This window comes from Stegodyphus dumicola, chromosome 6 (assembly GCF_044657685.1).
Source record: "Stegodyphus dumicola isolate Sdum_Otavi_A_Nest chromosome 6, ASM4465768v1".
In the NCBI taxonomy this organism is placed as follows: Eukaryota; Metazoa; Arthropoda; class Arachnida; order Araneae; family Eresidae; genus Stegodyphus; species Stegodyphus dumicola.
The window spans coordinates 155,773,930-155,788,970 of record NC_140773.1 but is presented as its reverse complement, the minus strand read 5'-3'; the positions used below and the strand labels follow the sequence as shown (position 1 = coordinate 155,788,970).

General features: G+C 31.9%; 1 protein-coding gene across 8 annotated transcripts in view; it reads right to left on the bottom strand.

Annotated features, from left to right (window-relative positions):
• The window catches only part of LOC118189660 (prolyl endopeptidase FAP-like), a 529,287-nt gene that overhangs the window by 24,343 nt on the left and 489,903 nt on the right, over positions 1–15,041 (bottom strand). For all 8 annotated transcript variants that reach the window (XM_085819072.1, XM_085819071.1, XM_085819073.1 and 5 more), the window contains 2 exons: positions 14,789–15,006; positions 1,562–1,660 (listed from right to left, as the gene is read on the bottom strand). In XM_085819072.1, coding sequence (XP_085675198.1) covers positions 1,562–1,660; positions 14,789–15,006 — 317 coding nt within the window. The remainder of the gene's footprint in view (positions 1–1,561; positions 1,661–14,788; positions 15,007–15,041) is intronic.

Sequence of the window (15,041 nt, the reverse complement as noted above, 5' to 3'; positions counted from 1 at the left end):
TTAAATTTTAAACATAAATGAAAGATCTCGTGCTTTGTTGAATAGCATAATGCTGCTTTGTGCATAGCAGATTTTCAGAAAATGGAAAATCTGCTATGCAGAAGGCAGCATAGACATTAATCAAAGATCTTAACTTTAGTTAAATGTATATAAAGTACAAACTGATGCAGTTTTTATAGACAGGTTAAATAAGTTATGTGTACTTTGTAAAAAAATAATTTTACCATGCAGATTTGACAATTTCATGCATCTAATTTCAGGTTATTTACACAAATAATGAAATTCCTTTTAGATCTATATATATTCTAAAAGTGAATACAAATGAAAGTTTCATTAGTTACTTTTTATTACCCTCATTAGGAATTTTATGTCTTTAGGTTCTATATTCTGACCCCTGTTAAGAGACGGTCTTTACATTATATAGTAGATTCCTAATTAATCAGAACAACACTGGGAATGATGTTTACAATTAACCTATAATCACGGTTTTAATCTGCCAGCAGTTTAGAAAAAAAGAGGATAACTCATATTAGAGTTAGTGGAAAAATGATATTAACCTGTATTTTTAAGCAGTTTGATTTGGAAAATAAGTTAATACGATTATGCAAATGAAATCAGCATTTAAAACAACAACAAATTTAAACACAAAGAACAATGTGTTATCTTTTATCTGACTCATCAAAAATGCCACATGTTTTACTACCTTTAGTTTATTATAGGAACTAATTACTTACATATGTACATCCAGCTGTATGCTGGGGAATTATAACACACTGATATTACATTTATTCACGTTCTTTTGTCTAGTGCTTCTTAATTTTGCATTCTTTAACAGTGGCTTTTGCACTATGCCATCTCTCAGTGGATTGCAACTATTTTCCTGTTTACTAACTAGTCTTGCATTTCAATAGGAGTTGAAAGGAAATAGCAGATTAATAGCTGTACACTTATTTTTATGATTTAGCAGTTTATTTTTAATAAATGATTTAACAATGCTTATATATTCCAAATTATATACAATTATATTATATACTGTTGTAGACATTTATCTGCTATCACTGTTATTTTTACACATATTTTTCACTCTTTTTTTCTTCCCACAGAAATTTTGCTTTATTCTGACTGTCTGTTAAGAGTAATTCTTCCATCATTCTGCAATGAACAAGCTTAACATGTTTTTTAAGATATGGCCTGATTCATCAGGAGTTGACTGTAGTTTCTGGTTAGCATAAGTTGACCAAAAAAAAATTTTTAGAACCTCTCTTTTATTGCATGCAACATTTGAATTTAAATTAAAAGCTGAATAGATAAAGCAGAATTCAAACATGTTACTTATTTTTGTTCACTTAATTAAAGCAGTTAGTACCTTTTATAACAGACTCTGCACAATAGAATTCCCAAATTATACCTTAGATATATACATTGAGATAATAAAATACAGATGTATACAAATGAATGAAAATGAAATATCTGATTTATATTTGATGCATTTGACAAAAGTCATAAGAATAAAAACTTTTTAAAATCTTAAATTTTAGTAATATAAATTCAATAAACTTACAATAGTTTCCATCAATAGGCACTTTTAGATTTTTAATTTTTGGCATGGCTCTTTTATCTACTAAGTTTCTCAAATCATCATTTGTTTCCAAAATCGATACTGAAAATAAGCACAGACATATGAATTTCAAAATGTAAATTATATCACGAAATATTACAAAAACATAAAAATCATGCAGTTCATTATTAATTTTAATATTTACCACATGATCTTTGTAACTACAGTGTCATACATGTTTGGATAATATTAGATATGCTTCTAAAAATACTCAATCTGGCCACAAAGAACATGAAATAGCAAATGCATAGTGACTAAATTTGAGAAGCATGGTGAATAATAATAATAATAATAAAAACACAGTTAACATGAAGTTCAAATGAAATAAAATGCTCTAGACTGACAGGTTAAAATCATGTTTAAATATTAGTATAGCAGGAGCTTTTGCAGATGACCCTTTTGCTTCATCATTGGGAACTGAAATGAATGGTGTGATCAAGTTTGTCTTCTTTTATTGTTGCTTCCCACAGGGTTCATTGGACTAGGGCTTCCGTATGTCGCAGGATTGATGATTGGACACATGATATATCTAAAGCAAGATCTTGGTTGCAACAAGGTTTAATGGTGATTTCTAGTGGTTGTCTGATTTTAAGGTTGCTTTTAAGCCAGGGTTTGCTGATGATTTCGCTCAGTCCCATTCAGTTATTGAGTTCAGATGCTTCAAGAAGTACTTAACCCAAAAGTGTATTATTATTACTGGTTTATTAGTTGGCAGAGAGTTTGTAATATCTTCTTTCTGCCTCACAATTCATATTGACAGTTTTCTTGATATTGAACAGATATATTGAGTTTCTGTATTTGTATTTTTATCACATTTAGAGATAGTATACATACCTAATTTGTCTATTGTGCTACCATCTAATTTTTTCCATTCTTAACAGTTTCCAAATGAATGAGTAAGTTTGTATCCAAATCTTTTGATATTAATTCTAAATGGTCATGACAAGTTTATGTCCAAATCTTTTGAAAATAAAGCAGATGCATGAGGATAATTCGAGAATATTCCAATTAATTTATTTCCATTTGGTTGAGTAGCTTATCTATTCCTTTTCTTGATAAGTTTTTCAAAAAATGTTGAGAGGGTTTGTATTGTTTGCTATAGTCTGAAAGTCATACAGAGTTTCTACAGTCTTCAGAGTACAGTCATAGTTATACTCCTTTTCATAAAGTTCAGGTGTGGAGCAGAATTTTTTAGTTCTAATACTGTACTCTGAAGAAGGTTGCCAATTCTAAGACCAGGAGATTAAGAAACTGAATACTGTTATTAACTTCTCTATATTAATCAAACTTATAGGTTAGGGAAGTTTGCAGAGATAAAAGAAAACAATATTCTGAATTTCAAACTCATGAAGCATGGATTTAATAGGTCAACCTAGAACATTTTTATTCATTTTCATTTCTGCAAAACGTAATTAAATCCATAACAAGAAGAAAGAACATTGCAAAGAATTGAATAATTACTTAACTAATTACTTACATAAATTAACACTTTATTTAAAACATTAATGTACAATTTTGTTACATACTGAAAAACCATTACTCAAAAATAACGCATTTTAATGAGTCACTTTACAAATTTTGTTACTTCAGTTTCATATAAATGCAATAAAAACAGATCTGTATGAAGAATGATATGGAATGGCTGATCAAATATAAATCAATATAATGAATCATAGCAAATTTTTTTTTTTTTTTTCTTTTTTTTTTCTTTTTTTTTTTTTTTTAGGGGAGGGATTTATCAAATTTTTTAAGAGAAAACTGGATGGAAAAATGACATATTTTTTTAAATTCACTTTCAAGATAAATAATTTTCAGCAAAAATTTTTACAGTCAAAAGTCGTTAATCCGGACTCGTCGGGACTTCGGCGATTCCGGAATATCGATCATCAGTTTAAATCTCGTAAGATGGCATGCAGAAATTCTAAAATTAAAAATATGAAACCGTAATTTATGAAATAAAGAACAATTATGATCTAAAGGGTATCAAAATTTACAAAAAAAAAAAAAAGCTTAATATTTATTTGTTTACTTTATTAAACATTTATTTCAATGTAAGTTGTTTAAGTTGCTTCGTTTTATGTGATAATACTTTCTCTTTAATTCTATAAACAGACATAATTTCTTGTTCAGTTACAAAGTTTCGCTGTTCAAGTCCCGTAATTGCTGTGCCGAGAATACCGACTAACTTGTCAATCGAAATTTTTTCGTTTTCACTAACCTCTCTGTCACCTTCTTCACTATCGGAAGCAAATTATAATGACTAGGAATTTGATTTAAATCATATCAAAGACGGAATACATCGAGATGAAATACTACATTTAGTAAGGAATTATAAGCCAAATAAAAGGTAAACATCTGCCCTGAAGATAAGGATAGTGCTGCAGCAATTCCACCTTTTTTTTTGATGGACATCGAAACATACTTTCATTTTGTAGATTTGGGAGCTCCAGCATCGGAAATTCTATTTGACATAATCGAAAGTTCAAGTTTACTTTTATAAAATTGCTCTTGTCTGCAAAAAATAATAAGCCGGATCCAATTCGAAGATTAAGGAACAACGCAATCATCAACATTAACTGAAATAGATAATTAGATAATCTGAGCTTATACCGTCCGTTATACATAAAGTGCGCACGCGAAAACGTATTCTGTGCTTGCGCACACGCATATGCGCAGTCGTAAAGGTCTTACATGCACGCGTAAACGTCTATGCGCATGTGTCAACGCGGCACATGTGCAGAAAGTTTTTAGCTTTGAGGTCCGGATTATGGGTGCCCGAATTAACGACTTTTGACTGTATAATGCATGTATCAGAACTAAAGAGAGGGGAACCCTGAACAAGGAAAACAAAAGCAAAATAAATTTTCAATAATCCAAATGCAAAGAAAAATAAATAAAAATGAAAAATCACATCCAAACAGAATAGCCTGATGAGCTAATGCTTACTATAATTATTAATAGTGAAGCTACAGGAAAATTCACAGATTTTCAAGTTGCATGGGTTATTGGTATCCTTCATTGCTGCCCATTTCAAGAATCAGTTATACTATACATTGCCATGAAAGTTCATTTTGAAATGTTTTAGCAGTACGAGTCCATACATGAATTCCATGAAATCCCTCAAGCAATAGCAATTATACATGAGTTCACCCTTCCCCAAAAATATTTATTATATACTATGAGTTTACACATGCATTCAATACTACAGATGCTAGCATGTTTGAGTATATATATAATAACATAACATAACATTTGTGGCGCTTCCCTCTTATGAAAAGAGCTTAGGCAATGTTGCCCACCATTTGCTCTTCCACCATTTGATCATTTAAGTCAAAGGTTTTAAATGGTAACTCCCGTGAAAGATAAATAATAAATAAGTAGATAAGATCTCAAAGTGACACCAAAAATGTATAGTATCAGCAAAAGATCCCATCTCTAAATTCAGGGTGTTGGTTAAATCATTAAAACTTCCCAATTGGATGAAGAGCCGATTCAATCCCTCCCAAACCACCAAACGCAACTCTTGACCAAACAAGGGTGCAACAGTGAGTATAAAAAATTAATTAATTAATTAATTAAGGAGAGCAGAGGTATTTTCTTAAGCCAAATGGCCAGGTGGTGTATATTTGATATCTATTTCCAAATTATATTCCAAAACACAGCTATCAGAAGGAAATCCCTGCATAGTTTCTTTTACATAAAAAGAAAAAAAAAAGAAAAAAAAAAAAAACCTCACAGGGTGTCTTAATGCTTGTTTCTTGTGGTTTCAAATTCACCTTACCTGTAGGTGTTTAGTATACATCAGGAACCCTATTATGCCAGAGAGCCCTTTGTTTAGAAGGGCTTGATCAAAGCTAATATAGGGAAACCCAAGGAATTATTTCTAGGGACAGAAAACAGCGAACATCGCACCAGAAAGTGAAAAGGTGTTTCTTCTTCTTCTCCACAAGCTGGGCAGAGAGGAAATTCGACAAGACCACATTTGTGGAGATGCTTGGCCAGATAAGCATATCCGGTAACGATTTGAATTACCTGGTGTAAGTTAGTTCTACTGAGGTGTATGAGTTTACCTGATAAGTTAAGTGTACTGAGCACCAATTTAGAATGAGCACAGTCTGGTAGTTTAGACCATATATCATCATGTTTGTTCTTTATCCAGCTTCTTACTTTTTTAACAGTTTGATATGAAACAGGGTAAAATGATTCTGGGCTAGACATGGGTTGTTGCGAAGCATCTTTAGCTACTTTGTCAGTTAGTTTATTTCCAGCAAAATCACAATGACCTGGGAACCAGACTAAACTGATGGTTTTATGGGCCTGAGCCAGAGAATTGAGATCTTGAGTACAGTTCAAAACACAGTTTTGTAACTTGACACAATTAGCCAGGACAAGGATGGCTGATTGGCTGTCAGAGAGAATATATATATTCTTATCAACTGTATTTTTAGCTAAGAGCTCCCTGGGGACCATATTGATCGCCAGAACCTCGGCTTGGAAAACAGTTGTTAGATTACCAAGGTATAGATGAAATCTAATGATCTTCTTCAGATCCCTTGGTTCTTATAATAGCTCCAGCTCTGGTGAAGTTGGATTTTGACCCATCTGTGTAACATTCAATTGATCCTGTTGGGATTAGGTCAGTTAGAGATTCTATCTCACTCCTTTTTGGTATATAAGTTGAGAATAGTTTATCTGGAACTACTGTTTTAGTAATTGCATCCTTGGGCATATAGTAGACTATAGGGATCTCATTGCCCAAGTTCAGGCATATGTCAATGTAGCTTTTATGACTGAAACCTGTCCTTTGGCACCATGTGCCATTTTTATTCAACCTATACATGGCCTTAATTGCTTCTCTGTTTAATAATAATTTCAAGGTTGGAATTTGCAATAAAAATTCTAATGTAGCAGTAGGGGTACTGTTTAAAGCCCCACTAATGCATAGGCAAGCAAGTCTTTGCACCTTTTGTAAAATGTTTAAATATGTGCTTTTCTTAATCACATTGATCCAGACCATGTATCCGTAAGAAAGCATTGGCTGGACTATGGCAATATAAATCCATAGATTAGATTTTGGGTTAAGGCCCCATTGTTTACTAACGATTTGCCTGCAAAGTACTAGTACATTTGTGGCTGTTTGTGCCTTTTCTTTTATATGGGTGATCCATGTGAGTTTACTGTCCAGGTAATAACCTAGGTATTTAACACATTCCTTATGTCTGATAATCTGGATACCCAGATACAAATCTGCCAGTTTCCATTTCCTTTTCCACGTGAAAACTATGACCTCTGATTTTTCAGCAGAGAAAGATAGGCCATTTGTTTCACCTCAGTGTGATACTTTATTCAAGATTTGCTGAGCTTGATTGTGTAGGGTTCTAATATCGAAACCCTGTAGTAACACAATAAGGTCATCTGCATAAGCCTGTGACATGCCATGTTCCTCCTGTAGAAGTACTATGAGTGAGCCGAATACTAGGTTCCATAGGAATGGAGAAAGAATACCACACTGTGGACACACTTTAGAAATATCTCTCTTTACTTCAAAGTCAGTGAGACTAACGCAGATATTCCTGTTTTTAATCATAAAGATGACCCATCTAGTTATCATAGGGTAAATATAACTTCCATTAAGGGTTTTATGTATTTTCTTGAAACCGATGTTATCAAAGGCTCCTACAAAATCCCCCATTGGCAAAGTGTCTATCTATAATTGTTTTTGCTATTCTCCACAATATTTAGCGTAGGGCCGACTCAGTGGAGAAGCCAGGCCTAAAACCGTGTTGATCTAAACCAAAAGCATGGTTCAGATTATTATTTGACTGGAGGTGCCAGAAAATCAATCGCTCCAACAGCTTGAGCTGGAAGGATGTTAGCATAATCATTCTAAATGAGTTTGGTTTCTCATATGTATCTTTTCCTGGTTTGGGGAGAAACACACCTCTGAAGTTCTCCACACCTTAGGAAGATATCCTAAAACCAAACTGGATTCGAGTATGTCCACGAGAATGTGGCCAAAAATATCCCAGCCTTTCTGAAGCAGAATTGAGTAAATGCCATAGTTCCCTGGAAATTTAAAGGGGAGAAATACATCTAGGACTGCTTTAGCCTTTTCAAAGTTCACTATTGTTTTAGCAAAATCTAAATCTAATGGATTATGAAGTAGTTACAATGGATTTTCCTGGGGGCCAGAGGTGACACTTGTGTCCCCCAGATGAAAATTCAACATGGTCGAAAGTGTATCCAAAGGGTTTATAGTATAACTGCCATCTGGTTGCATAACCGATGAGAGTTGAGACTCCTGAGACCTCTTAAGAATCTTATGTACTCTGGCAGTCTCATGGTAGGACAGAGTATCTGTGCAGAAGGATCTCTATGAATTGTATTTAATTTTCCTGATTTCACTTTCAAATTTCCTTTGTAGAATTTTAAAGTTAGACCAGTTAACTTTAGATTTATTTCTGGCTGCTTTACTGTGAGCTCTTTGAACCTCTAGGCGGAGGCTTTCAAGCTCCTTGGTCCACCAGAGTCTCTTGCTAGAAGAGTACTTTCTTCATTTGAGAGAGCATGATAAGATTCAATAATGATATTTGTCAGGTTGTTTGCTTGAGTATCAAGCTCCTTGACTGAACAATTATTGTCTAAAACCTGAAGGTTAATGACATTAAAAACCAGGGAGTCCTTATAAAGGTCCCAATTTGTGTTTTTAATGTTTCTGAAATATTCAGCTGGAATTTCATCTCTAATACAAAATTGTATAAGGCGATGCTCTTCTTCTGTTGACAAAGGTGGGGCGATTTCCCCTGCTTACCCAAGTTAGGTTGGCATCCATTATAAGTTCCATGAGTTTTTCTCCTCTAGGATTGGTATCAGAACTGCCCCATGATAGGTGGTGAGCGTTAACATCCCCACCAATAACCATAGAAATATTGTTTATTTCACAGAAACTCACAAGATCTATAAATTCTTGCGGAATGTTGAGGTCATAAGCCATGTAAACTGAGAAAAAACAAATGTTTCCTCTCAGTGAACTGTTTATGTCCTTGGTTAAAATAGCAGTCAAGTCCTCTGATGTAAATTGAGATAATTTCATAGCCTTTATATTTTTAGAAATGTAAATGCTAGTTCTAGGTCTTTTATTAGGTCCTTCTGACGAGAAGACATGTGCAATCATGGGCCTACCAAGGATTTTACCCTTGTACACCCAAGGGTATATATATAATAGTAAGTAGGTGTCTTTGACGGTGATTCTAAAGTTACTACTATATGTATTTAAGCTATTTAAAGATATTTGTTTCTTGCTTAATAGTGACTAAGCAATTAAATGCTGATGTTGATATTAATGTTCAATGAAATACATAATTTTATTTTTAAATTTACTGTTTAGTGTTCAAATTACTTTAGATACAATCAGCATATAGTTATGTTCTGCATAATAAATGCAATCCATTCTGCATTAGCGCTCACTATACAAGAAGCTGTTTTTAAATAAGTTATCATGGGAATAATTTTTATCTGTTTGAAAATGATGCTGAAACATTGTAAAATAGTTTCAAAGAATATTAAAGCACACTGCCAATTTAAAAAATGTTAGGTATTCACCAATTTGTTAGTTATAAAAATATTTATATGTATTATATATGTACACATTATCACTTTTTTAGTTCAGTTTATTTCATATCTTTTAATTTTTCCACTTGAGGTTTAAGATTCAGCTGGCCTTTACTTTGCATATATTTCTTTAGTTTTGTGGGAGGCTCAGATTTAAAGTAGTTGTTTAATGTGGTCTTCTTTACCTTAAGGATGAGCCTGGAACAACACACTGTATTATCCTTGAACAGACCGATTATTCTGTTTTCCTCAGTTAACTGAAATGACATTGCTTGATTATGACCTGGATGTCATTCTACTTCTGATTAACTGAAGTTTTGCTTTAAGAAACATGAAATCAGTCTAAGAAAGAAATGCAGAACAGTTTTCCCTCTTCTTCAGAAGGTCTTACATAGTTGCAGTTGATATGAAATCTTTGTAATCATCCTCATCAAAAGAATTTTCTCAGCCAGTTGCTCATCCTCAATGGAAGAAACTCCCCAAGCAGTTATTTCACATTCCTGATCAAAGAGGGCTTGCAGTTCTTCAGGGTTAGTATAATTTTAAGAAATCTATTTTTAGTCCAAAGGAACCAAATTTGGGCATCTGGAAGTCCGAATTTGGAATTTGTTTTATTATCTATTTCATATTTTGTAAAACTTTAACAAATTTTTTATTAACAAATTCAACAATTTAAAAGCGAGCAATGACAACACTATATGAAAATAAAAAAAAAATTCTCTCCAGTATGCAAGACTGTGTATCGGAAATTCTAAAGATATGCTCAATTTAAAATTATTTGCAATGTTGCCGTTGAACTGAATTTTATGGTTTAAGTGCGAAGAACATGGTATTTAATAAAGGTAACACACAAAACATTAAAAAAATACCCCTTCGGGTGTAACATAAAATCTGAAGGCTTTCAGATTTATATATATATATATATATATATTTATTCTTTCTTATTCTTTTTATTGTTCATGCATAGACCAGTTTTTGTATTTATATGTTGTTAAATAGAAAGTAAAAGAAATTGAAACAAATATTACACAAGCTGAACATTTTTCAGTTCATATGTGTGTTCAATGCATACGGCACTGCTGTAATTTGTAATGAAAGTTGAATTTTATTTAAACACACTATTGCCTGTAGTAGTAGGGAACAGCACTGTGCATAAGATAATTTTTGGAGTAATAAAAGGATCAAACAACAAACTAAAGAATGAAAGTTAAGGTATGTAATTAAAGTTTCATCCTCTAAAATGTATTTCTTAGCATGCAAAGGTCAGCTATTAATGAAGTAATAATCTAATTTATTAGTGCATTTTTAGTCTGACTGAGAAGTATAAATAATAATTTTGTTCCTTAGCCAAACAGAACAAATTTATATTTATATAATTATTTAAACAAAACTACTTATAAATTTCACTAAGACCCCATATACATATGGAGTCAGAAAACACGTTAATAATTATATCGCTTATAAACGTAGAAAGCTGAAGTTAAACTCTGATTTGATTAAAACCATAGGTGACCAGACAAAAGCCCACTGGACGAAAGCGCACACGACAAAAGCCCACAGAAAAGACCAAACTGCGATAATTGCCCACACGACTAATACCCACACTGATGAAAGCGCACATTGATAAAAGCCCATATTGATAAAAGCCCACATAGATATAAGCGCACGTTGATAAAAGCCCACACTGACAAAAACCCACACCGATATATATGCTGCATTAAAATTAATATTATTTCCCTTTTTTCTTCAGTTTCACAAAGCAGATTCATGAATAAAGATAAAATAAAAATTAAATTAAATTAATAACAAATAATTGAACAATGAATTTAAATAGCAGAACACATTTAATTTTGGGCTCCGGCTGAATTAAAATACTATATGTATATAGAACAGAGTCAATCAAAATAATACAATTAAAAACACATACATGTATGTGTAACTTTGTGTAATTCCTCTACTTAATTTATTACCTTGAAATGTTAAGCTTATTAGTTGTGCTGATACTTTAGCAACTCAATATTTTGTTGATTGAGTTGTTAAAATATCAATACAACAATTTAAGTACTGTTGTATGATTGTACTGATACTTTAGCAACTCATTCGTCAATACTGAGTAGCTAAAGTATGAGTACATCAATACAATAATATTTAAATGTAAGCAATAAGCATAAATATGCAGAATGAAGTAAGCTTTGTAAACAATTTTATAGTGCTAACTTAATTTTGATAGTAAACACTGATGTGAACAGATCATGTGTGCAAACACGTCCTAAAAGAATCATCTACATCACGCCTTTATCTACTGCAATATATAATGTCCTGAAACATCATCTTCATCACGCCTTTATCGTCTGCAATATGTAATGTCCTGAAACATGATGTCTGTACCCATTACAATAAATAATGCCATAAAACACACACCTGTACAACTATGTATCGCTATATATATCATGTAATGTAATGCATTTTACTTGATCTAATTTAACCCCCGGTGGTGGCAGAACTTGCAGTGTTGGCTGGAGTCATAACTCAAAGACGTGGGATGGTTGTTGTTTTTCTAGTTAGTGTGTAGGGCTAATGGCTACTTACTTCAGATAAATATTAGCTGGCCCCTTCACTTCTACGTAACAAAACACCACAAGCAGTGGTCTATATGTTAAGCATAAGGTGTACTCTTGTAAATACTAGTTCTCTTGGATAAAAGGTTTCAACTTTTATCCTTATTCTGTTGTTACTGAACATCAAGTTGATTAGTGAATTTGGTTTGGTGTATGTAAGCACGGCAAAGCTTTGAGGGCTATATGCCTGAGAAGAGGAATGCCTTCGTGGAAGACTTTCTAAGAGAAACTGGCTCGTATATATGTTACACATGGGAAAACCCATGAAAATTTCCATACAACCAGCCCCTTTGCAGGACTCGTACCTCAGACAGAAGTACCAGTGTTTAGTGATTAACTATTTTGATGGTAATATGGCTAAGATTATGCTATTTTTAAGGTAATATGGTCGTCAATAGATATAATTCACTATGATTATTTTCTGATAGATAATGGAATTAATTTAATCTAATGCCAATTAGAAAATGGCTATTTACAATAGGGAGATTTAAAAGCACTATAACTGTAATTAAGAGCACTATAATTTTTCTTTCACAATCAACTGTTATGTAAGATTAGCTGCTTTCTGTGTATTTTTCATGTTATATAACTGATATCCATATGTCTTGAACAAATATACAGCAAATGCAAGACAAATTATTAAAAAATTACAATTTGAAACATTAATACTAATTTTCTATTATTATACATAATACTATTAATGAATGATGAATTTCTATAATATGTATACTTAGAATCTAAATACGATGCACTTGAATCTGATGACTCTATAAATATATATTTATGTAGTTACAAAATATTATTAGATGTTATTTATACGCATAGTTCTTTGTAATGTTATTTATGTGCATAGTTCTTTGTAGTCTTCACAATCTCTAATAAATACAGTCAAAAGTCGTTAATCCGGAATTGTCGGGACTTCGGCGATTCCGCATTATTGATTTTTCCAGATTATAGATCATCAGTTTAAATCTTGTAAGATGGCATGCAGAAATTCTAAAATTAAAAATATGAAACCATAATTTATGAAATAAAGAACAATTATGATCTAAAGGGTATCAAAATTTACCAAAAAAAAAAGTTTAATATTTATTTGTTTACTTTATTAAACATTTCTTTCAATGTAAGTTGTTTAAGTTGCTTCGTTTTATGTGACAATATTTTCTCTTTAATTCTATAAACAGACATAATTTCTTCTTCAGTTACCAAGTTCCGCTGTTCAAGTACCGTAACTGCCATGCCGAGCTCCAGCATTGGAAATTCTATTTGACATAATCGAAAGTTCAAGTTTACTTTTATAAAATTGCTCTTACAGTCTGCAAAAAATAATAAGTCGGATCCAATTCGAAAATTAAGGAACAACGCAATCATCAACATTAATTGAAATAGATAATTAGATAATTTGAGCTTATACGTCCATTATACATAAAACGCGCACGCGAAAACGTATTCTGCACTTGCGCACACTCATATGCGCAGTCGTAAAAGGTCTTACGCGCACGCGTAAACGCCTATGCGCATGTGTCAATGCGGCGCATGCGCAGAAAGTTTTTAGCTTTGAGGTCCGGATCATTCCGGATTATGGGTGTCCGAATTAACGACGTTTGACTGTACTACATATTTATTAGTATAATTTGAGATGATTGTACTTAAATTTGTAGATATGTGGACTTCTAAGAGTTGTTCCATTCCCGCCCCCAAAAAAATAAATAAATAAATGAAATGAAAATGAAAAACACTATTCCAAATTGTTATAGTTGAAATATTAAGACATTTGGAATTTATTTTCTGACAGGGTGTCAGCTGACAGTTTTAATCAATCCAGAAATCTAAAAGAAGATATCTCTAGAAAATCGCCAAATTATAATTGTTACATTCAAAAAAGTTTTCAATGAGAAATATGTTTAAACTTTGATAATAAGCTCAGTCTAAAGTAAAAATTAAAATATCTCTCTGCCAAGTTTTCATTGTGCTTAACTGTTTTAATATTCCTAAACTAAAAAGGAAGTAAAGAAAAAATTGAAAAGAAATAAAATAAAATTCAAGTGTTTTAATTAAAAAGTTAATAGTTTTAATAATGAAACATAATTATATTTAATATCAGCCATATTACCTTAAAAATAGCATGTGAGAAACTCTACAATGATATTTTTAAGTTTCACATACACATACCAAAGTTTAATAAGTAAATAAATAATAAAATACAATTTCAGATTTATCATCAAAACATTATAGCTAATCACTTAATCACAGAGTAGAAAGTTTGCTTTCAACCTAATAAATTAAACAAATAAAGTAGTGATAAAATATACAAACAGACATATATATGAGACATTAAAATTCAGATTTAAATACTTCATCTATTATAATTAAAATTATAAATACATAGTTTAGTAATAAAAAACCATAAGTCCCTCTTGATTATGTGAGCTTTTATCAGTGTGGGCTTTTATCAATGTGTGCTTTCATCGCTGTGTGTATTTGTCGCATGGGCAATTATCATAGTGGGCTTTTCTTTGTGGGCTTTTGTCACGTGTGCTTTCGTCCAGTGGGCTTTTGTCTGGCAACCAAACCATATTACATGGAGAATGCTGTAAGCATTAACAAAGATACAGCAAAGAAGTTAAAAAAAATTTCCTGACAGAATTCACAGCATGATAAATGAAAAAGAAAGTAGTAAATATACAGTAATACAGGAACTAATGAAACTCTAAAACTGTGAAACAATACATAAATTAAATGAAGGTAATTTATACCAGACCTGGGGGGGGATTACATAGATTGCATTAAAGATAATTACTGGAATTGATATGAATTAGGCAAACAATAAAAAATTATGAAGTAAAAATATTTATAACATACACAACCCAATAAACTTCTTATTATTTGAGTAAATATTTTAACATACAGCAATAAAGAAAAAATAATTAACTTTTCTTACCTAGTTTATTAGTGTCTGTTAAACGAACTTCTATGCGTGGAATTCCAGGACCTAAGCATTCCAAAATGTAATATGTCAAATTTGGACTAAATAGCACATCATTGAAAAGACAATCTGGCCCTATATCACATGTGTAGCATTTTGTACTGTTTTGTGTTTCTTTGACACTAAAGAGATGTCTTTCGCCTGGTTTCCCTTCAAGAGTTGTTATGTAGAATCTTGTAAATAAAGAATTAAAAATTACAATTTAAGC